Genomic DNA, 25,231 nt, shown 5'->3' with positions numbered 1-25,231 from the left:
CAAATGCATTCAAAATAATGATGATGGAAGTACTGCACGTCGTGCTGTTTCTCTCTGTAGAGATTCTACAGACTCAAGCAAAGTTGTTCTGCATTTTGCTGAACATGCTCCGATTACTGTTGGACTCAAGTGAGAGGCGTGTTTCTGATGATATTGCCCACTTCCTTTCTTATTACCCAAGTGTTGGTCGCACAAATAATAATATGCCACATATTTTCCTTTTTGGTGGCTCGAACAGTCTCGCCAATTTAGCGCCTGTTACTACCTGCAAAGACAGTACAGAGCCGGGATAACTTGGTCCCCGCATTACGATTGAAGGCGATACGTCATAGAGGCATAAAAATCACGGCTTGAAACAGCAGTCTGAAAGGGGCTTCTGTCTTGCTTTCCTCCCATCTCATCATAATTATTACAGCTCCTAGAGGTCGCTGTCTCACAACAAGTGCATAGTGCATTACTTTATTTAGATGTAACTGCGAACATGTTAAATCAAATTCCCATTTTTCATTGCAGTTCAAGTACTTCTCATCCATGTTGATTTAAAAGATTGAAATGCATTCTTGACCTTGGTAAAAGAAGCCTTTATCACATAGAAAAAATACCTTTCTGTCTCATCTTTATTTAAATCATTTTCTCTCCACTAATTCAGCATCTGAGTGTGACTTTGAGGGAGGTAATTGCGGCTGGTATGAGTTCACCCTTGGCGATGGCTTTGACTGGGTCAGGGGCTCCTCTGTGGAGGTTCCTCCATACTACCACCCACCTCCTCTGGACCACTCTACAAACAGCACTGAGGGTAAAGAAACAAACACAACCACATATGTTCAGTAGCAATGCTGCTGTCTGCAATATGCTGCTGCGACCACCAATCACTGGAATGAGAATAGAAATATGATTAACTGATAGGATGTCCGAGGTGTTTGGTCAGAAATAAGTGGCAAAAGATAATACTATCTAAAGATCAATTCAAGGTTTTGTGGAAGGAAAGAAAATCCCTTGTCTGTGGGTTTTTTGGGAGATACAAGCGCTTCATGGAGAAATGCTTTCTCAGCCATCTGAATAATAGAAAGGAAATCGACATAATGCTGTGCTGTACCCATTCTGCATATTAACACCCCATCATTCAATACTATGCTGGTCTCTCCAAGGTTTATGTTCCACAACATGCCACTGTATATATTATGCCTCATATACTCAGGCTTTTCTACACAACTAACCTGCAAAAACATTTTAGGATGGATTTTTAGATTTAACAAGGACTCTCATTGTTAGTTGATTTGATAACATTTTGCAGTTTTTTTCTTTTAGCATCACCATCTGTTATTTTGTCATGTACATCGTGTGAACATGCTGTGAAAATCTCCGTTATGCTCGGTTAAATTGAGATTTGGAGACGGTGCAGGCAGTGAGCTATAGTCCCTGTTCTGATCCTCGGAAGCTTCTTCATATGCTTCAAGCTTTGTGAAATGACAAATATCCTGGTGGGAGCATCTGTTTGCAGGTTTAGAAGATATGACTGTGACCACTGAAAGATTGAAAACAATGCGCAGGTATGTGGTGGTGTTCAAACTGTGTTTATTTGGCAGTTAGCCACGCAATAGGAGCCAAGTAAACTTTCCAACTTCAACACACCACCACCTCATACTGTGCAGCGTCAGGCACGGATAAAAAAGCACTGAAACATGTGAATTTCACCCCAGGGATCAATTAAGTCTTATTTTATCTAATCTACACGGTTGCCCATAATGTTAGAATAAAATATTTTTTACCTCTTTCCATGAAATGATGATTTATTATTGATGGATAAAGTGTATATCTTCTCAAAAGTTTTTAATAAATATCTTCCAGACATATCACAATAAAAATGAAACCACAACTAACGGAGGATTGTGTCTGAAAACAAAGGTTTTACAACTTTAGGGGCAACTGTGTACATACAAGTTTAAATATTACACTGGAATATATAATGATGCCATTAAAATAACTGTTATGTAATTTGCAGCGGTGGAATTTAACTAAGTTCATTTACTCAAACACTGTACTTAAGTACAGTTTTTTGGTATGTGTACTTTACTTGAGTATTTCCACATTATGTAACTTAACACTTCTACTCCACTACATTTAGCTGTCAGCATTAGTTACTTTTTCAGGTATAAAAAACTGATACTTTTGTACTTTTACTTAAGTACTTTCTTGTAGTGGAGTAATTTCACAGTGTGGTATTGGTACTTTTACTTAAGTAAAAAATCTGAATACTTTTTCCACCATTGGTCCATGGTTAGCTAGCTGTCTAGGTAAATGTTAGAAACTGTGTTGTGAGTTTGCCCTCTATCAGCCTGAAAATATTAAATCCAACATTGTTTATATGGAGGTGTACTGTGTTGTGTGCAGCAGTGTAACGCAGCATGGTGTGATGAGTTGTGTGAAACGAAATGGCCCCTCTGCACATCACTGCAGCACCGAGCAGCTATTTGCACATTTGCAGCCCGGCTGTTAACAAACAAGCCTCGCCATTGTCCTCTGACCTGCCTCATCAACAAGGCTCGGTCGGCATGGCGACTGCAATTGACAAGATATGTTTTGTTTATTCCATGATTCTTAATACACTCACTTGGCATTGCTGTGCAAAAACAAAAAATCCCAGAGGGAGAGATTTTTCTCAGAGGATGAAATTGACCCATCTGGCAACAACAATAATGAGCGAAGGCGTTGAGTCGAATAGTAAATAAAACTCTCCACTGTCTGCATCTGTAACAGTTTCAGCTTTTTCAAAGGTGATTCACTGTCTGTCGGAACAAGATGTTTGCCGCAATGTGGGGCTGTGTGTAATAAAACAGACGCTAATTATGGTTTGAATAGTAATTGTCGTCTCACTCACTGCAGGCCACTTTATGTTTATACTGAAGAACAGCAGCAGTCTTTATCCAAGGGCTGTCCTCCGAGGACCCTGGTTCAAACAGTCGGCCTCCGGGTGTACCATGACCTTCTGGTGAGCGTCACATTGTAGCCTCCGTCTCTGCTCTGTAAAGTTGTTCAACATGTCTCGTTATCATAACCACAATCTGTAGATCCACCTGGATTTTCAGACTTTTTCCATTCGCTGTCTCTCTTCCTTTGTGTTTTTCTTGATCTTTTTCCCTTTCCTCCAACCATCATTTCACCTGTCTCGGCTCTGCTCTCTCAGCATCTCTTATTTCACAGCCAAACACAATGGGAAGATAACGCATCTGAATCTGTCATGTTTTGACAGCTTTATGGCCCCTAAAAGTTTATGTCAAATGACAGATTTTATATTTCCGCTGGATGATTTGGGGGTTTCTCCTGGCAGGGAGGTTTATGAATTATTATTTTTTTGCAGAGTAATCAAGAGATCTCATGTATTATATCCAGCAAGCATATGCATTACCACAAGAGGAATCTTTGATTTACAGTATGTGGTGTGAAGAAACAAGTATAATACCACAGAATGCACGCATTTATGTGCTGGAATGTTATTATCGGTAAAATTTAAGCCTCTATCTCTCCCTCATCTCCTCCAGGCATTATAACTCAGGTATGTCAGTGGGTGCTGCAGACATGTACCTTCGAATCAACGGAGTCCCAAACAACACTGTCATATGGAGGACCTTGTACGACCAGGGAGCTCGTTGGAACCAGGTCACCGTACAGCTTGGTCGTATCACCCAGCCCTTCCAGATCGCTCTGGCTAAGATCAGCCTCGGTGTGTTTGATGGGGTCTCCGCCTTGGATGATGTCACCTTCAAGAACTGCTCGATGCCCCCTGCAGTGGCAGAGTGCCCAGCACACACACATTTCCACTGCGTGCATACCAAGGCATGTGTGGAGCACTTGCAGCTCTGTGACCTTGTGGATAACTGTGGGGATGGATCCGATGAGGAGGAATGTTGTGAGTGTCTCTTTTGGTTACAAATATTCAGTGGTAGAACAAATACTTTACTTAAGAGGAACTCCACCGATTTTACACGTCAAAATGTGTTTACATGTTTTGAGTACTACTAAAACCACGCATAAAGCTTTTTGTGGCTCTAGAAGAAAATAAATTGCCTCAGGTGATGTCACTTGCATCAGCTAGGGCTGAAAACTATTTTGAAAATGAAAAAAATCTGAGGGTTTGGAGTTAGAAAGAAGTTAGTTCAACAGACCTCTGTAGCTTGCTCCTTATCTTTGCCTGAGGCTAGCAGCTGGAGGCTACATTAGCAGCTACGAGCATAAAATACTCAAATCTTAAAGTTGTCATGCCAAGTGCCAAAGCGCACTCGGAAAGTAAATTTGGAGTGCTGTAGTAATAATATACCATTCAGTTATTCAGCGCTCGACACTCTCAGTGGCAGCATACTTTGGGCACTTTGTCTGAGGAGAAAGAGCAGCAGAGCGACAACTTAACTGTTTGTTAATCTCATGGGGGCCGAGTTGCATTGAAGTTATCGTAGGCGGCACGTTTTGACCATAGGTTTTGATGAGAAAGAAACATTTTTGTAGAGATGTTATAGATGTGCAATGCTACATCAATTCTTCTAAGCCAAAGACTGCTGCACTAGAATACACCATTACAAGTTATGAATTGAAAATGTCACTAAACCTAAGTATTTCATACTAAATTACCTTAAAGTATCAAAGTAAAAATTGCCAATAGACAATATTGTAAGCGATACATTGATGTGGAGCAAAATTTAAAGAATGTCTGTTAATTAAGTCTCTATCACCAAATAAATTAAAGGCTTTTCCATTTACCATTTAAGGACCTTGTATTTGCAATATAAAACTCTATATCTGTGCATATATTTCATCATCTCATTTTACGCTTAGTTTTTAAAATCTTAATCTGAAAAATAACTTGTGATTATAGGTTTTAATAACTGTAGTGTAGAAAAAAGTCCAATATACCCCACTGAAATGTAGTACATTTACATTTACATTTAGTCATTTAGCAGACGCTTTTATCCAAAGCGACTTACAGGAAGAGTAAAAAGCAAACAATCAAGGTATAGTGCAATAAGAGCTATTAGTGCTAGTCACAGTAGTAGATTTAAACTATAGAGTGGCAGAAAATTGAAAAAGTCAAGTAAAGTACAAACACTTTGAAATGTTGTTTTCTGGCTCCAGTGTTTGTTAATTTCCTGTCATGTCTCACAGCTCCAGAGCTGCAGTGCAACTTTGAACACGGGCTGTGCAGCTGGAAACAAGAACTGAGTGGAGGAGATGTGTTTGATTGGACCCGCATCCGAGGCCCCACTCCGACCACCAACACGGGGCCCTGGAAGGACCACACACTGGGCAACAGCTACGGCCACTACCTCTACATCGAGTCCTCTGTCCCTCAGGAGTTCAAGGACACAGCTGTGTTGCTGAGCAGAGCCTTCCAGCCCACCCACCAACGCGGCAAGGACCCGTTCAAGTCCCGCCACCACTGTGCTTTCCGCTTCCATTACCACATGTTCGGCTCACACGTGTTCTGCCTGGCGGTGTACCTCAGGACCACCGCGACAGGTCGTGGGCACATGCTGTGGGTACGCTATGGAGACCAAGGAAACTTGTGGCACAGGAAGACTCTCTACCTCACCAGCGCTCGGCCGTTCCAGGTAACTATAAGGGCCATTTAAATAAATAATAAGATAATAAGATTACTTTATTAATCCCACAATGGGGAAATTCAGCCTCTGCATTTAACCCATCCTTTTTTACACACAAGTGAACGCACCATGCAAGGAGCAGTGGGCAGCACATTACTGCGCCCGGGGAGCTGTGCAGGGGGGTTAGGTGCCTTGCTCAAGGGCACTTCAGTCCTAGACCTGTCAGTACCGGGATACAAACCGGCGACTCTCCAGTTACAAGCCCAATTCCTAACCTCTAGGCCACAGACTGCCCAATTCTGTTATGTCGTAATGTTTTTTTGTATGACAGATGTCACAGGGTAGAAAAGTTACTCTTAGCTCTGTGAGTTATCCAGATTTAGCCACGTTACAAGTTTATACTTCTTAAAGTTCCCTCTAAAAAAATTGTATGTCTCCCAAAAATGGTCTTAATCGAATTTTACTGTTGTCTTTTTTGTGTGTTGTGCCAGAAACTACTAACAGGTTGGAAAATAATTTCAGGGACATACACGGAGTAGCACATAACTGGTGCGCAGGTGTGCATGCGTAGTCAAAATAAATTAGACACACCTGATTATATGTAGAAAAAGCACTTTTGCGGAACAACATACTTTTCGGACATTTTTAAATTAATTCTCCGCCCATTGTTGCAGGCGAGGGGAATCTGTGTGTAGTGAAACTGGAACACAGACAGAGTGGCAGCGTTGATCAGTGAATGTAGATTTGGTTAATAAGTACAAAACACATATACATCGGGATATTTGGGTGATTTAAACAGGTGTATATGCAAAAACTGCCTGTTGGACTCCTGCCTCTCATCTCTGATGCACATCCACTTGTCAAAGATGACAACAGAGACTTTTGACCCAAAGCAAGCTGTTGACTTATGGAAGCAAACAGCTTATCGCAGGCTCAACCAGGGTGAAAAAGCTAGGCCTACATCATCTACCATGTTTGAAAGAGAGGAAGCTAGTGAGGAGAGCAGTCTGGAGGGTGGTGATGACGACAGCTTGTACACTGCAAAAAAAGAAAAGTTGGGTGAACTCAAAATTTCATCGCAACAAACTACGATAAAATTTTAAGTTGGACGATTAAACAAAATATTTTAAGTTTTGTGTTTGCTCAACTCTGAATTCAGATTTTTGTCAACTCCTTACTTCTGCTTACTATGCAATGTGATGAATTGGAACGACTGTACCGCCGCTATGAAATGTCGGCTAATGTTGCGACCACAATTTTGAGTTAGCATTGATACGCTAATGGCTACTCTTGTAGCTGTAACAAGCAGCGCCGCTAGCATCAGTTGGCCGCTAGCATCAGTTAGCCGCCCAACTTAAAGATATAAGTAACAACAACTCACAAACTTGTTTTTGAGCAGACAACTGGCTTCCTTTGTTGTGCTAACTTACATTATTGCCCTAAATGTCAATAATTTATATTTCCAAGTTTTACCAACTTAAATTGCCAAAAAATATAAGTTGGCTTATTTCAGTGTAGGATAACTGCCGCCCAAAGGGTGAGAGCACCAAGCAACATCTCCAAGTGCTCCCTTCAGAACTAGACCAAAACAGTTATGTGCACCCCTGGACATACAGTACATCACTTGCATTCTTTAAAAAAATGTTGCTTACATCATTTAGTTGAGAACAATAATGGATTATTACTGTATTACTGGTGTTTCCAACATGATTGTAATGTTGCTACTTGTTACAGTGGAGTTAGCTTTAATTCCATGATATACTGTTGGGTAGTTACTATAAAAGCACTTGTAGTCACATCACATCCTGCTTTAAATAATTTGCATTCAGTCTCATTGTGTAATTAAAGACAGACAGGCACAAATGAGCTACAGGTAAACAAAGTTCCCCAGCAGGCAACAATGAAACGGCAGTGAAGCAAAGAGTCTGTATAAGAGTGCACCCCAGCGTTGCATGATGAAGATCTATTTAATAGCTTCTCTGCTCGACATCGATCCCTCAAGATGGATGTTCTGTTGTCATTACTCATGAGTGAGTATAACTTGACAGGCAGTTAAAGACTTTTTCTCCATTATGGCATTGAAAACAGGAGCTCTGTTTGTCAAGTTAATTGACTGCAGAAAGGGTAAATGTGAAAAAAAGAAGAGACACTGATGAATTGAATTCAGGCTCAGGCTGGTCCATTTGCTCCCATAGTGGGCTCGTTGCCACAAAATGACAACGTAAAATGAGCTGAAATCAACTCACTCCTGAATCTGAGGTTTCATATGACCAGTGCAACCACATCTAATGCACAAAAAATGCATGAAAAAAGCAGCAATGAGCTTAGCAGCATTAAAGTTAATTAAATTGCTTCCGTGACAAGCAGCAAATTAAAATGGCTGATTATTGGAGAAATATTTCAAAACATATTTGCAAAACACAGCTGCTTAAATCATGCTAATGTGGCATTCTAAAAAAACCTACAGTTAATACTTGAATGGTGCCTCTCCAGACAGTACTTCAAATAAACATTTAACAGGCTTTCTTTGTTTATTAGATATGCTTCATTCTGCAGTGCACACATGTGCTCTCTGATTACTGCAGGAACAACATCAGCAGAAAACATTTCCAAGCTGTTTTCTTTCAAAGCTAATATCAGACACTATTCGTTCAATATTTCCAAATTATGTTCCACTTCTTGGCACAAAGTCAACGGACCTGGTGGCTGCTGACACAACTCATCTGAAGCACTAATCTTTTAGCTAATGATTTGTTGCATTGGGAAGCTGCTGACAAATCTTAAAATCCACTGTATGTAGCAACATTTACTGGAAAGCAGGCAAGAAAATACTCTCAAACACTTCAGCAAGGTTAGAAATGATAAACATCAGCACATCAAGGTATGTTCAAATGTTTTATATATAATTTTTAAAGGCAAATAAAAAGCTGTCCACCTGAAGCTCATTTTCACACATGTGCAATCAATAAATGTAGTTAATGATGATTGCATAATGTCCAGGTGTTCCAGGGAAAAAACAGCATTTTTTATGTTATCTGTCCCATATGTGTGTCAAAATATCTGTTGAGCAAGAAAGGCTGATAACACTTTACAATAACCGTAATTTATAAATGCTAAACAGATAGTTTGCTAATGTTTAATCATCATTTATGAACCGTATGAAGACATTTATAATGTTAAATACATAATTTATGAATGTTTAACTAACTAAATCATGTATAAATGGCAAATAGATGGTATAATAATGTAAGTTTATAGTTACTTTACCATTAACAAACAATTCAATTATAATTAATAGTTTATCAATAGTTTTAGTTGCACTCATTCTAACATTTTAACACCATATTAAGTAAGTTAATGATTTTGAAATGATTCATATATCTTTAAGAAATTGGTTTAAAACATTTAATGATTAAATATGTATAGCACTTTGTAAATGGTTAATAATTGGTCTATAAACCATCTATAAACATCACTTAGATGGTTATGGTAAAGTGTTACCGAATGGTTCCCTTTTTTGAGAAACATGCTCTCTTATGATGCTTTTTTAATACACTCTCTGGCACCTTATTAACATAAGAAATCTGGCCTGTGATCGTATCTGAGTATCTTAAGTCTTTCCATTTTCTTTCTCTTTTGTCAGATTGTAATTGAAGGGACAGTTGGAGATGATTTTAATGGAGACATTGCCATTGATGATCTTTCCTTCCTGGACTGTGACCCATATGAAGGTTAATTATTATTAAAGAATAACAGAAAATATGAACTTTTTAGAGAATGTCTGTGCTCCCTTATTTTCAATTTCACCTGTTGATTTGTGTTTGTTCCAGGTGAGCTCCCGCATGCAAATACCACAATCCCTACAGTGACCCCTCCTGCCCCCACAGTCCAGCCCCACAGCTGCCCTGAGGGGCAGTTTGTGTGTGGGGCGGACGGGGAGTGTGTTGCCAACAGCAAAGTGTGTGACTTCAGACTGGATTGTTCTGATGGCTCAGATGAACTAAACTGTGGTAAAACATTTTTATTTTATTGATCAGAATTTCTGCATTGAAAGCTTTCACTTTAGCATTTTCATTCACTCATTCATCTTTCTCTTTCTCCAGTGAAAGAACGATGTGATTTTGAAGGCGGTGACACTTGTGGTTGGAAGGGCGTCGACTCTTCTTTAGTCCCGATCCACGCTTTTCGCTGGTCACCTGACCAAGGGGAGAGCATTCACGATGGAGAGCAGTACCACCGTCCTATTATTGACCACACCCTGTGAGTACCAGCAAAACTATTCATGTCACAGTAATATCAAATAGAGACTAATTAAATAAATATAATGTAATGTAATAAAAAAAGGCAAATATCCTCTAATTCCACCTTTTCAAACTATGAGGACTTTATGCAAGTATATTAAATAGATTTCAGACATTATAAAGTTCAAACTATTTTTGGACATTTTATAGTCAAAAAGATGAATGATTAAAGAAGAAATATAATGGGCAGATTAATAAATGATGGAAATAAATGAATAAAATGTCCCTGAAATGAGCACTAGACTCAAGAGAACTTTATTGCCAGTCCATACATGCAAAAGTACACACACAGTGGGGGTTCAATTTCAAAAAAAGTGAAGGAAAGGTGGCAGACAAACCAATTATTTCTCTTCCTCATGTGTCCTCATGTTCATTATATGCACTGTGAGCTAAGTGAGTACGGCCCATCTATAGCGGATAGACAGTGACCTGATTGTCCTTATCTATGTTTTATTGAGTGGCCAGTGAGAGCAGAAAATGACACTGACCAGTAGATTTCAGTCATTTCTTCCCCCAGTCTGAACTGCAGTCACTATTATTTTTCTGTCTGAAAGTCTACGCTCCTCGCCACTTCAGTGCCCTTGACTGGCTCTCAATCGATAAGGCAGAGTGAAATGGAGAGGGGAAAGCGGTGTCTTATTTAAGTGGTATTGCATCTCTTATGGGGATTTTTTAAAAAGTGAATCAGAAAGGGATGGAGATATAGGCACCGTACTGAGAGTGAAAGATGCAGATGAGGTCTGTGAAGGCAATTACAGCTATGGCTGGGTTTTGGCAATCCAGTACCAAGTAGTTTCGACAAGAATATTAACTACCCAATAATGATGCAAACTCTCAGCAGTGGTGGAAAAAGTATTCAGATCCCTTACTTAATTAAAAGTACAAAAGGATCAGCATCAAAATGGACTTAAAGTATCAAAAGTAAAAATATTTGTTATGCAGAATGGACCCACTCAGATTGTTTTATATATATCACAAATATATCATAAGATTATTTTTCTTAATGTATTTATCTAAACAGCAATTTTATTTTGTAAAGACAGGGCTCATTTTCACTATTTAAGATACTGTTATGAGTCTGATACTGTTATAATGTCTAAAGACTTAAATTTAATCTTATTTTTCATGTAAAATCTTGACCTGAAACATAACTAAAGCTTGCAGCTAAATGTAGTGGAGTAGGGCTCATTTTAACTACTTGATATACTGTTATGTGGTTTCATTTAAAAAAATGTCTAATTACTTTAAATGAATCATGTTTTTCATGTAAAATCTCAACCTAGAAAGTAACTAATGGCAGCTAAATATAGTGGAGTAAAATATGACCCTCAAAATGTAGTAGGTTATAAGTATAAAGTACACTGTAAAAAAGATAAACAATAGCTACTATAAATGCAATACTATAAATGCGTGCAATCTGTTGCCTCAATAAAATTGAGGCAACAGATTGCACGCAATGTTATTTATTGAATCTAACTACGTTACAAGTTGAGTTAATAACAACTAATAACAACAAATCTATTGTGTTGGATTCATTCAAAATTCTCTTGATTTAGAATTATTTACACATAAAGATTATATTTAATGTGATCAAAATATGTAGATTCTATCTCAAACATTTTTATATTAAAGTTACTTAAACAACTGCCTCAACATCAAGGACGCATTTATATTTCATACATTTTATCAAATATATTAAGTAAAATGAAATGACTACAGAATAATTTATTACAGTGTATAGTACTTGAGTAAAAACACTGACTCTCAGTTGAGTCTACAATTCTCTGCTGGTCTCTCCTCTGACAGAGGCAGTGCAGAGGGTTGGTACATGTGTGCAGACAGTTCAAACGGTGGCTACGGTCAAACCACTGACATCCAGACACCTGCCATTTCCTCCACTGGGCCACAGTGCACCCTGGTCTTCTGGTACCACATGAGTGGATTCACAGTGGGATCACTACAGGTAAAACGAGTGAAAACACCACATTCAGTGGGAGAATAAAACGGAAAAATCACATCTATTGCTCTCACTTTATTTGCAGGTGCTGTTGAAGTACGGAAACGTCACTCATGAGATTTGGTCTCAGACTGGTAACCAAGGCAACAAATGGAGACGGGGAGAAGTGTTTTTGGGGTTATCAAACAACTTCCAGGTCTGTAGGTTATTGGAGATACTTTCAAATGTGTTATAGAAAGAGGTGAAATACAATCAAATGCTTTTGTATTCATTCATACCGCACCAAACATTAATTTTGCTCTTTCAAGAGTCACTTGACATTTTTTTCAATATGGAGTATAATACAAATAAACAGCCATTCATCGCTTACTTTTCTGAATTTTTTAGCTGCAATAAGCAAATAATAAGGGAAGATTATTTGCAATTTTGGCTACACAGGAGATAAAATAAGAAGTGAAGAGCCCTTTTGACATGATGCATATTCCAGTGTCATAAACAGACATGCAGTTCAGTTTATAACATTCATTTTGAAGGACAGCCTCTTAGGTGACGGTGCACATCAGTTTAATCGCACTAATTTCATTTGCGGCAGGCTAAATTGGACACGCAGACTTGATGATCAATGAATTGATTGAGTCTAATTCATTCTGATGAGTCTTAACTTGTGAATGTGACAGTAATCAGAGGTGTAATCCCTTCATGACTTTATTCCAGGTCAGTGTGATGACGCAGACAGAGGTCCCGTGTCATTACACGGGAGCAGCCTTTTCTTTGACCAAATACCGCGGCCTTTGCGCATTTTCACTGATGCACATTAACCTTTGTCAGACCAGACAGAATTGGATCTGTGCTGATGGGTCAATCTGCAGCTTTTTCACACCGAGCAGCTATCAGCCAAGTGCCCTTTTCCTCTTTTCTCTGAGAGCTTCATCAGCTGACTGCAGAATATCATAACTCAATAAAACATCAGCTATGTTTCAGTGCCTTGTCTGATGAAATTAATAAAATTTAATACATTTAAACTGTAAGTGCAAAATGCACATATAAGGCTTAATTTAAAAGGTAATGGACCACAGGGTGTGAAACAGCAGATATAGGGTCAATATATACAGCAAAAAATACATAATATTAAAGAAGATGGTTGTTGGTGGGCAGGTGAGTTTTAATGGTCTAGTGAAATTACAAATATATGTTTTGGGTTTTAATCCTGTGCCAACTGTTTTCATTGTTTATTTATCTCTTGATATATGCCAAATATACGTCAAAAATCATCATACATACTAACATCAAAGTCCCTGTCTTCTTTCTTCCGGTGAAACCATGTAAAAGGGTTTTAAATGTTTGATTTATCATCCTGCACCAAAATGAATCCAATCAAATGAGACTTTGGGCTAGTAGAAAGCCACACGGGTCATATAAAACAGTACTTTACTGTATGTGGGTCATATTCATGGTCGTATAATAGCTAACAAAGCAGTCTGGGAAGGGAAGAGACGTGTGATTATATCAGTAGGCAAAAACACCTATATTTATAGAATCTGAGGTTACAGTACATAACCAATGTTTTAATTTCCTGGTTCAGTGAGGCTAATCTCTCCTTTGTCCTCCTGATCTCACAACAGGTGAGGAAGGTGTGTGTTGAGCCTCTGCCCCTCTCTATGGTGATAAATAAATGCAAAGGGCTTGATTTAAATCCATCTTGTATCTGTACACTGCTGAAATATTCCTTTGCACTGGGAAATTTGTTTCACAGGGACTTCAAGAGGTTGAGCGTCGACCCTGGTGTCTAAAAATGTGATTATGTTTATATGACAGACAGAATGAAGAGTTGATCTCCGGTTTATTGTCCTTTATCAGGTGGTGTTCAGGGCGAAGCGAGGGATCAGCTACATGGGCGATGTGGTGATAGATGATGTCAGCTTCCTGCACTGCTCCTCTCCTCTTCCTGCAGAGCTGGCGTGTTCACCTGAGCAGTACGCCTGCGCTAACGGCCGCTGCATCCCTCAGGACAACCTGTGTGACTTCATCAACCACTGCGGGGACAACTCTGATGAGGACCCCTTCATCTGCAGTGAGGCCTCCTCTTGTGTCTGATTGATGACATCATGACACCCTGCGAGAGATTCATTCTCATGTAATTGTATAACTTGGATTGATTTATTTTTTATTGCTGTCTTTCAGAGAGCTTTAGCGGACGCTGCAGTTTCGAGTTTGACCTCTGTTCCTGGCGTCAGTGCCGACAGGATGACTTTGATTGGCTGATCAAGGCGGGCAGCACTCCCACAGTTGGCACCGGGCCATCGAGTGACCACACCCTGAGGGACCCCTCAGGACACTATCTCTATCTGGAGAGCTCCTTCCCCCAGGCAGCAGGAGACACCGCCTGTATATCAGGACCCGTACTGAGCCGCAGGAGCTCACAGTGCAAGGTGAGGTGGAGTCAAAGTGCAACAAAAACAAGACCACACTAAAGATCAAAGATCATGTTTACTGCATTCTGCGAGTGATGTCATTATTTTAAATGTAACTACCAGAAGAGCAAGACCGATATATTGATGTTGTCTTTTTTTGCACTGATGCTCCCTTGAGAAGAAAAGGTTCAGCATAAAATATATGACTTAAAATAAACAAATACTGCTTTCAGTAGTAAAAAAGAAATTTAAAAAACTAAAACGATGAAATTGATGGAATAAGACACACTAAAAAATGTAATAGAACAATAGCTCTCCCGTGGCTTTCCTGACGTGAATGCTAAATTGTATTCAGCGAATTTCATTTCAAATCTTCGTGCAGTTTGTTCAGTTTTAAAGGGACAAAAAAAAATAAAAAAGTGAATGTCCATTGGTCTCTGTATGGCATAGTTTAACATCATACTGAGGGTACTGCATTCTTTATATTATATATTTATAAAAGTGTAATAAAATGATCATGAAGAGCTAAATTTCACACTTTAGGTATATTTACTGTATTCACACTTGAAGTTTTAGTTGTGGGGAGTAAAAACAAATTGTGGTTTTGTGTGGGTTTGATATGTTGGACAATGGACTCTGAACCCACATTGAGATACTGACATGTTTTAGAACCTCTCTTGTCCTCTCCTCTCTGCTCTGTGTAACCAGGTTTTCAGTTTCGTCCAAGTTTCACTAAATCTTTGTTGCATGACTTCTCAGTCCAGCCAGGTCTGAGGATTACTAAATTCAGTGTTTTTTACAGGATCTGGTTAGTGCAAATAGTTTATTTTTTAGAAAGTCTTTTTTAAATTAAGTATCTAGAAAAAAAGTCATTCAATTTGGAAATCTAATTCCTATATTTACAGTTTCTGGCTGTGATAAATAGTGAAATGAGAGTGGCATCAATCCACTTCTTTAACTCTCAGCAAGAAAATGCAAATTTCTGTTGATTTCTGTTGAACTACCCCTTTATCCCTGTAGTTTAAAATGTCTTGCAACAAAACAAGCAATTACAAATTGAGTGTATGTGGCTGTGCACTTAATAAAGTGTGTGTGTGTGTGTGTCTGTCAGCCCGGTGCTCTGCCGGGAACGATGTCTTGATTGACTGCTCGGTTTGCTCTGCACATCGTGTCTGTCTTATCTCACTCCCGACCTGTCAATCAATCACTCAGTCAGCAAAAAGGCACCAATTAAACTGAAGGGAGGGCTGTGCAGGGGAGAAGTGAGAAGGAGAGAAGGACGGGCAATCTCTCTCCTGAGATGGAGGGTGTAGTTGTGCTGCTGTAGCTCACGGACACACCTCCATTTGTAGAGAAAACCTATAAAACAAATCACTGTTTCAGTGCTGTGTGATGGAGAGACACAATTCTCTCTCTGAGCTTTAATAAAGATGAGGACTAGAAGGAAAAGGTTCATCAATCTAGTGACAAGATTAAGAATTAATTATCTTTAAATGCCCATATTTCGGGTTTCTTTCCATATTCTGCAATACGGAGTAATAGATATTATGGAGGAAGGAAAGCAAAAAAGATAATGGAAAAGAAAGTAATTTCAGATTGCGAAAGAAGAATATTTCTACGTTGTACTCACAATATATAATTTGACTGTCAGACCATACCAACATTTTGATTGCATACTGTCCAATATGTAATATTTCTGTTATGATGTGAATGAGAAGAAATTATAGTGGGAAATGTTTGAAAGGTATAATTTACTTTGTCAGTCATACTCTTATTTTGTCAAATTTCTCGTTTTCTCGTGTCCTGTGTCCAGATGCGTTTCTATTTTCACATGTCTGGAGACGGCATCGGGACCCTCAGCGTGTTGAGGAAAAGCGAAGGGCAACCTCATCTCCTTCTCAACCTGACGGGGGATCAGGGCAACTACTGGCAGATGAAGGAGATCCTGCTGAGCCACAACAGGGACTTTCAGGTCATGTTTGAGGGCAAGGTGGGCCGAAGTCAAAAGGGTGACATCTGCCTGGATGACATCACTTTCTCTCCAGGGTGTCTGCTGGCCTCGTCAGCTACCACAGAGGACAGCACTCCTCCGCCTCCTGAAGGTAGACACTCTAATTTGTCCCCCATGATTTATACATGCTAAGCTCTTTTTTTCTCTACTTAAACCAACGAAATTACTTGCAAAACTCATAACATTTCCCGCCTCAGCTGAAGTTTGTATTTTGTGCTAATCATCAAATGTTTGTTTTTTAGCTAATCCAGATTGTATCCAGGTTGATTTTTGTAAAGTCTGGACTAGGCGTTTGAAAGAAACCTGCCAACTGGATTATCTATAATGTTAACTATCAATTAATCTATTAATCGCTGCATGCATACATGGGCAAAATAAAAGATATATAGAGTACTATGCAAAAGCCTGTTTTGATAACGAATGCTTTTATTTTGAAAGGACGAAAAGAGACTTGATCCTGTCAATTGTAAAACTAACTCAAGTGAGGTGATACGTGTGAATGAGGTTAGTTTTCACGGTAATCTTGCATATTTACGTGTGTTTTGTGTTTAAATAATTTTTGGATAAAATTAAAGCTAGTAATTCATGCTAGCAAGATTTGATACAGTAAGCTAGTTTTGCTTAAATTAACACTCTTGTGTTTTATAATTGTTATTGCAACTTTCAGTTTGCAAACTGTAGCTTTATCCAACTTTAAAAAATACACAGATCGATTAAAAATGTGGAAGTAGTTTGATGCAGTCTGGATGCTCAAATCAGATTTCAAAGTGTCTTTTGTGCCTCTCACAACGTGATACACAACAACAACTTCAAATCCAGAGTGAGGGAGGGCTTTTGAGGACAACATGGAGGAGAACATACCAGTCTCCTTCTCTGAGTTTGTTAGCTAGATTGTTTGGAGTGTGACATGATAGACGTCCATTTGTCTTGCTCCTAGGTTGAAAAGCTGCATCGGCACTATAGTGACATAGTTACTGACTCCTTAATAGTTACCACACCAACTCATGCAGATAGGTTGGTCATGTCTGGACACACAAATCGGATCTGATCAATTACAAGTAACAATGTTGACGGTCTGTTTTAGAGATCTAACTTGCAGCAGCCTAAGATATTTATCAAAAGTTATGCCTGCTAAAAATACCTTTGCATTGGCACCAAAGTCTCCCTAGCATGCCTTTAGAGCAGCGTCATGTTTTCCATGTGCGCTTTTTTGGGATGATTTTTTTCCTTGTCTTGTTAGAGGTGGTTCACAAACTGTTGTTGATTTTGGCGGCCCTATAAAGCCAAATGAGTCACAGTGGTACGTGTGCAATGTTGCTACATAACAAAAGTGACCTTTGGTAGCTTCAGCAGAATATAAACTCGAACATTTCACAGTAGCAGTTAAGCTCAGCAGACAAAGATTGTGGTCCAACAAGGCATTGAAGAATTACAGTATAAAGCCTGGCTTGTTGATACCGGAGCAATAATAAAAAGCCAGTATATTTCTGCCAAGGACTGGAGAGCAGATGAAGGCCAGTGTGAAGCTGGAACATATTGGTTTTTATTATTGTTCCTGAAAGAACTAGCCAGTCAATTACAGCTTTTTAATTCCACTGTGACGCGGAGAGCGCTGGGATGGCAGTCTTCCTCTTGCTTTTCGTAAATAACTGCACCCTTTAGGCCTGTTTTCCCTTCTGAGAATATTTCAAAATGTTCCAAAAGGACTGATAGTCTGAGAAGAGCAGTGCTTGGGATCCCCCAGTGCCACATTCGATTTATTTTCCTGATTAAGGAAAGATATTACATTACTAAAATGTAGATCATTGCAGTTTTGATTACTTTTACTATAGTTCTGTGCTCATATGAGCAATAAAAGAATTACTGGCTGCCGGCATACAATAAACCTCATCTTCATTTGGAGGGAGAAAATTGGTAGTTTCAGAAATGAATGCAATATTTATAAAGAAAACAGTATTTAGTCAGATAGTCTATAGGGCATGACCAAAACACCAACGTGATCCGTTAGTTGTCTCTTAATAAACATGAAGCAGCACCATATGGATATCAGGAAGGAGTAAATGTAAATAAATATGTGGATCACATTCTTTGTTTTTGTCCTGTTTTTGTCAGAATAAGCACAGAAAAAGCATGGCAAAAATGCAGGTTTTTTTCTGTGACAAGAAGCTAAAAAATTATAACAATTTTTCTGTTAAAAGCTGAAGGAATAACTCAAACGCCCCGAAACATTTACTTGACATCCTGCGGTCCCACAGAGTCTTTATCTGTCTCAGCACTGACAAAGAAAGCCCCATCATTGTCTTTATCTCAGATTTGAGGAGCTATTCATCTATTACAATTTCGTCTGCATCCCTTACATTCTTTATAAGGGAACCCTTTAAGAGGCGAGAGAAAACAACAAGAGCTGATTTATTACCATTGTTACTGGGACTATAATTGGCCTATTAAATTTATTGCCTTTCTCTTTTATTGGATGTTGTGGAGAAGAAAGAGTTTCTGGGTTGTCTGTGCTCTGAAAGGGAGGAAACTGTGAGTCTGTGTGGCCTCTGCAACCGTCTTTAAGTGTCTTTTTGAGATGAGCTGGAGACAGCTTCTGTCCAGCAGCAGAAGTGTGATGTGTAGGATTTTCCTTACAGCTGTCTCGCTCTTTTTCTCTTCACCGTCTCGCTGTCTCGCTGCATTTGTCAGTATAAGTGATGACATTGAATAGCGAGACTCGCCCAGAGTCAAAGTATCAATCAGTCACTAGAGAGCTCTGAAGTAGCACGGCCTTGCTGAGATGCTAATGATGCTTTCCTGCTGTTAGTAACATTAAAGGTACTACATGAAGCAATTGACATGCATTAGTCACTTTGTAGCACCAGTGTGCCAACAGATTGTAACGTAACTTAAAAACTGAGATCTTCCCTGACTTTGTCAGTCAGCTTTAACAACCTGTAGACTTATTTCTATGAAGAGACCTATTTTCATCTCCTCTACAGCACCAACAATGTGTAACACTAGCTAACATTGCTTAAATAGTTGTCAACTAGCTCCCACCACAACATAGAGTCAACACATATGGAATATATAGTTACATTGTACTTTTAGCTGGCTAATCTTAGCTAACTTGCTTACTTGTTGACAAAATACTAGCGAGCTATCATAGAAATACTTTCTTGACTCGTTAATGTCAGCTAACTCATCCAGGTTCCTGGGGCTGATTTGGCTGCTAAATTGGCGAGCTTGTTCTTTGCAAATTACATTATTAGAAAATGTTTTGAAGCAACAACACAAGCTCTCACAAACAAATAGAAAAACGGTGTAAATATTAGCAGTTAATTATGTTCTGGATCAAAGCAAAGGTGGATAAGTAACGATGGCTTTCTATAAGCAAAGAGAGAAGCAAGACAGGGACCGCCAAGCTTACTGTAACCGTGGCCCTGCAGAAAACTGAGAAGAACTGAGGTAGTGTATCAATTTGTGGCTATGTAAGATTAATAACTGTTACATGACGATGGTGAGACAGCTGCCAACGTTCATATATTGATGTTAAACCACATCTCACAATGTATATCTCATATATAAAACAGACATATTAAATAACTGTTTTGGAGGAAGAGGGCCAATTCAAGACCGGTTTTGAATCCTTTAAAATCCTGCAGTTCTCCCCATCTGTTGAATGAACAACCAAAGTTGAGTCTTTACTCCAGTATCAGCCATGTCCAAAGAAAAAAAATCTGCTGCTTCCTTTAAACTGGCTAATGTACTACTCACTGCCAAATTCTGCATTAATGTAAACATAGGCTCTCTCAGTCTCCCTGTGTGTTGTAAATCATTTTGTCTGATTTCACTGGGTAGCTGACCCGGTGGTAGCCATTAAGAATAACTATATAGATATAGTCAGTCTTCTCCCAGATGGTCTTGTTTGCTTATGCAGGCCATATACAGACATCAGAAAAAAATTGAGACTGTTTCATAACCAGTTAAAAACACCAGGAAAGGTGCTGGCATTATAACATTAGCTATAGGTTAGTATATATACAGTGGCGGTTCTACACAGGGGCCTACAGGGGCCACTGCCCCTGTGAAGAAGCCTTTGGCCCCTGCTGTGGCCCCTGTGTCAAATTAATAATAAAATGATCAATTTATAACAATGAACAATGGAACAATTCTAACCATTTTTTTTGTTCAAACCATATCTCATTTTACACAAAAGGAATCCAGAATGTTACATTGTATAATAGTTCAACTCTATGGAGTCTTATAGGGCTATTTTGTCCATTTTTTAATCTCTTTCATGTCTTTACGTGTCTTTTTTTGGTAATTTGTGTCTTTTTTAGTTATTTTGTGTCTTTTTTTGTCATTGGTGTCATTTATGTGTCTTTTTTTGTGTCTGTTTTAGTTATTTTGTGTCTTTTTTTGGTCATTTTGTGATCATTTTTTTTCATGTGCTATTGTGCCCCTCTGATTAAACACTGGCCCCTCCTTGGCCCCCACAGTAAAATTGGTCTAGAACCGCCACTGTATATATAGGTTGAGAAATACCAGAAAGAAGAATATTGCAAGGGGAAAAGGGCAGAAGAAGTAGTTTTTTTTCCTTTTTTATAACATGACAGGATCATTTTCAGAGCAAGTAAAACAGAGCAAAACCTTCAGGATGGAAATAGAGATGGATGTTAGTCTGTGTGAGAATAGAGGGATAGGAAGTATATCTCGAAGGTTAAGATGGGGAGTAACACCGCTGCCCTGACAGCCAAGTGAAGTTCATCCCACCATTAAGAGAGCCATGTAAGAGAAGAGCGTCTGCTCTCACTGCCTCTTTAGCTGCTGCAGGCTGCAGAGAACGTACAGTAATACTGATGAGACCAAAGACAGCAGGAACTGTAATTATATAGTGAAGCGCCTCAGGGGCATTTCCCTCCACTGCCTCATTTTATAATAATATCACAGGATATGATGATGAAGTGGGGAGATTCACTGCATGCACCCCCATCATGTGCTCTTTTTTTTAGGGCTTGGGATTTTATCTTGGCTTTAACACATGATTTAGAATACCTGCGAGCTATTTTGACATGATGTGCTATCAACACAGACTACTATGTAAGCTACTATAAGCTGAATGTGGGCAGGGCGGCTCTGTGGTGTGTTTCTGAAAAAGAGAGAAAAGCCAATTGTGTGGGAAAAAAAAGTCCAGCAAGCAAACATTTTACATACAGCATGCGATAAAATCTAAAATGAGAGTTATAATTTAACGTCTAGCCATTCTCTGCTTGAGCAATGTCCAACATGTTCTCACGGGAAGGTGTATAAATAGCACACCACTTGTAAGGTCATTTGCATGTTAATGTCTATGAATTTAAGCTTTTCACGTGTCATTTAACACCCCGGATACCAGTTCAGGACCACTTTTCATCACTTTTTACCCCTATGCATCAAATTATGATACCCAGTTTTAAACACATTGTTAATGTTGTGAATTAAAACAAAACTACTTGGTCATGTTTAGGAAAGGATCATGGTTTGTGTTAAAACTAATACTTTTGTTATGTTTATTAAGTTGGATCCTTGAGTTAAGTAGAGAGCGTAAATTCATAAATGATGACTTTTGTTACATAGGGCACCAACAGTGATCTCCTGGGTGAAAATCATGTGTTTGTTTGACAAGTCCAGCTCCCTAGGCAGACTTTTCCACTCTTTATACTATGTCACCTGACTTCCAGAGCACTTTTCTGCACAATAGAAGTCAAAAGGGAGACTAAATGCTGTGAAATGACACTCGAAAGGCAAAAAAACGGGAAGTGATAGCATGCAAAATTACTTGACAGTGGAGTGTTATTATTTGGTAATGCCAGGCTTCACTATCAGACTTTATTTAGCAGAAATATTTACCTACAGAATAATAAAAGTGATGAGACAGAAATGGAAATATGTCCCTTATGCTGATAAAGGTCATTAACCCTCTGGAGTCCATGAAATCACCTGCACATGACTTCATGACGTGAAAACATAAAAATGAACATTGAACATCAGCTTCCCTCTAAAGTTCTGACTTGAAACTACATGCCAGATTTTTTTAATGATATTTGGCCAAGTAAAACTGGAGACATTGCCAAATATATTTAGTATAAAACATTGAACTAGATATTATCCTCATTTTCACCTGTTATATGTAATATTTGCAACCTGTATTCATATTTGCAAGATTTAAAATTCTGTGTTTTGAAACATAATTTTCAAAATCAGATTTTATGTTTTCCTGAGTTTCTTTTGGGTTCAACATTTTGATCCAGTAAGTCAAAGTTAATAAGTAATTATCAGGACATATAGGTGAGGTAACACTGAAAAAACTGATACCAACATGGTATGGTGAAGATTTTTAACAGATTTTTTAACAGACATAACAGCCGAAGATTTCAGAGGGTTAATGAAGTCTTCAAGGAAACAGAAGAACACTGAAAAAAAACCCTCTTCTTCCTCCATATAATTTTGCACACTCATTCTGTAAATGTCCTTTCATGTATAAAAAAAGCTGTAAGGAAGATTTACTGTATATAACAGTCACCTACAAGCCACTTTAATAGGTGCAGCTGTACAATCAGTCTTGCTATAAAATCTACCTTTACGAAGCACATAATTGTTCCATTTTGATGATTATTCATGGGTTTGTTATTGAGGTCAAAGTTAAAGATTGGTGTTGTGCTGGATTACATTATACTTACAGTATTAGTGTTTAAACATATAATTAAATTAACAAAAACTGACACTGACTTAATATTATTACAACAGATAGATAAATCAAGCAATGTTGCTGTACTAGACTTTTCCTCCTCTTATCATCAGTGGCCTCTGATGTCACAAATTCAATTTAATCATTTAATAGCTGTGAATTTGACAGCTTTTGATCACAAGGCATATTCCTTATAAAAGCAACGTGGTTTTGATGCTATCACTGTCTGTGTTTCATGCACCATGGCAAAGAAAGGCAGTGAGCCAGAAAATGATGAAGTGTTCAGTTTCGTTTACATTATAAAAAGAAAACAAGATAAACCAGATAAAATATATCACATCAGATATCAGAAAAGGATGACAATACAGTAGATCACACGGCACCTTTTGTTGGTATTATTGGGCAACTTGCTTCACTTTTTCTGTCAAACTTCAATTTCCAAAAATATGAATTTATTGATTCAAGTTGATCTGGAGTAAGATGTTTGCACTAGGGGGCAGTATGTGACTCAGGGTGACTGACCGGTGAGTCCCTGGTGTGAAGGTCACATTACACAACAATGCAGAGCCCCAAAGTTGTTCATATAACAAGATATGTTCTGGAAGTAATGAGGACAAATGAGAAGTGGTATGTAAAGAGATTTAGACTTTTCTGCTTTTCTGGGTGAAGTGGCATATTTTTAGCTTCAAACATTACCTTTTCTGTCTAACTCAACTCAACTTTGTTTAAATAGCATATTTCCAAAGTGCTTTACATAACAAAATTGAACTGAATTGAATTTAGACAAAGGAAACAAAAAATATATTAATTATAATTATATTATAATTATTTTTATAATTATGTTTGTATATATATATATATATACACACACACACACACACACACACACACACACACACAAATAAATCATATAATATCAATCATATAATATTAAAATGTATTCTATTTTTATAAATACAAAAAATGAATCAAAGTCAGTTGGATAAATATGATTAATCACCAAGGATGAAAACAATAATGTAAAAACCTATGATGAAAACTTAAAAATCAAGGCTGATACTTTACTACAAATGTAGCCAGAATAAAAAGCTAGATCTTTAATTTTCTCTTAAAAATACAGAGAGAGTTTGCTGTTATAATATGCAGCAGCACTGACTTCCACAGTTTAGGGGCATAAAAACAGAAGGCACGCTCACTGGTACTTTTATTGGACACATGAGGAACATTTAAAAGAAAAACGCTGCAGAACCTTAGTGATCTGGCTGCAACATAAAATAAAAGAGAATGTATGGAGGAGCAAGGTCATTTAAACTTTCGGTAACGCTTTATAATAAGGTCCTTAATAACCATTAATTAACAAGTAACAAGGCATTGTTCTCGCTTTAGATCCGGTAGTTGCAAAAAGCATAGTTAACTTATAGTTAACTTATAATAGATGAGCAATAAAGTATATTTTAATATCAATAAGCAAACAAAATAAGATTAATAAAGGCATGGCAAAGACATAATGGGTGGGTCATGGGTGTTTGTAATGCCATTATTAACACTTATATAAGCTTATAAACACAGAATAATGTTAATAAGCATCTTGTAAGGACTTACAAGGGCCTTATTACTTGTTAATTAATGGTTATTACAAGGACCTTAATATAAAGTGTTACCAAACTTTCTAAACAAGTAAAAAAAATTAACTTTTGCAGGCAGCCACATTAATCCACCTACGGCTTCAGCACGCTCCACATCAGGTGGGGAAGCAGCTCGACTTCACAGCTGGGAGTCTTGGCTTCCTGACTTCCTATGTGCCTTTGTTGGCACACATTGCTTCTGGTCCTGTGCATCTGAAGAGGAACAAAGGATTAAGGAGGGACTTGTAGCCCTTTCTCTCCTTTACTTACAGGGACCACCCCTCTTCATCACGCCTCATCTCCCTTTCTAACGCTCCCAAAAACTAAGCACTGACCCTGCTGGAATGCCTGGCACTTAAAGAAGCAGATTACAGCCTCCTGTAGCACCGCCACACTATGATACACTGATTTGAGCTTATAGCCCCATGCTCTCTTGTCTTCTTAAGCCTCTTAAAGAGACCATGATGCTGCATGCAGATGGTCTCCCCACTCTTGAGTTGACTTCCTATGCTCTGAAGTTAATACTCTTGTGGTGCTTTTAAATCTGGTGAAGCACACAGTAGAGAGGAGAAAACAGATGCAGAATCTTTTAGAGGAAATATTTAGGGAACTATGCTCATTTGCTT

General features: G+C 38.4%; 1 protein-coding gene across 1 annotated transcript in view; it reads left to right on the top strand.

The window, feature by feature from the left end:
- The window catches only part of malrd1 (MAM and LDL receptor class A domain containing 1), a 70,224-nt gene that overhangs the window by 10,326 nt on the left and 34,667 nt on the right, over positions 1–25,231 (top strand). The window contains exons 7-18 of the mRNA XM_059326517.1: positions 650–796; positions 2,884–2,989; positions 3,540–3,907; positions 5,155–5,600; positions 9,235–9,322; positions 9,422–9,601; positions 9,695–9,851; positions 11,699–11,855; positions 11,935–12,045; positions 13,707–13,920; positions 14,031–14,278; positions 16,074–16,362. Coding sequence (XP_059182500.1) covers positions 650–796; positions 2,884–2,989; positions 3,540–3,907; positions 5,155–5,600; positions 9,235–9,322; positions 9,422–9,601; positions 9,695–9,851; positions 11,699–11,855; positions 11,935–12,045; positions 13,707–13,920; positions 14,031–14,278; positions 16,074–16,362 — 2,511 coding nt within the window. The remainder of the gene's footprint in view (positions 1–649; positions 797–2,883; positions 2,990–3,539; positions 3,908–5,154; positions 5,601–9,234; positions 9,323–9,421; positions 9,602–9,694; positions 9,852–11,698; positions 11,856–11,934; positions 12,046–13,706; positions 13,921–14,030; positions 14,279–16,073; positions 16,363–25,231) is intronic.

The sequence above is a fragment of the Centropristis striata genome, chromosome 23 (assembly GCF_030273125.1).
Source record: "Centropristis striata isolate RG_2023a ecotype Rhode Island chromosome 23, C.striata_1.0, whole genome shotgun sequence".
Taxonomy (NCBI): Eukaryota; Metazoa; Chordata; class Actinopteri; order Perciformes; family Serranidae; genus Centropristis; species Centropristis striata.
This window is presented reverse-complemented; position numbering and strand designations above follow the sequence as displayed.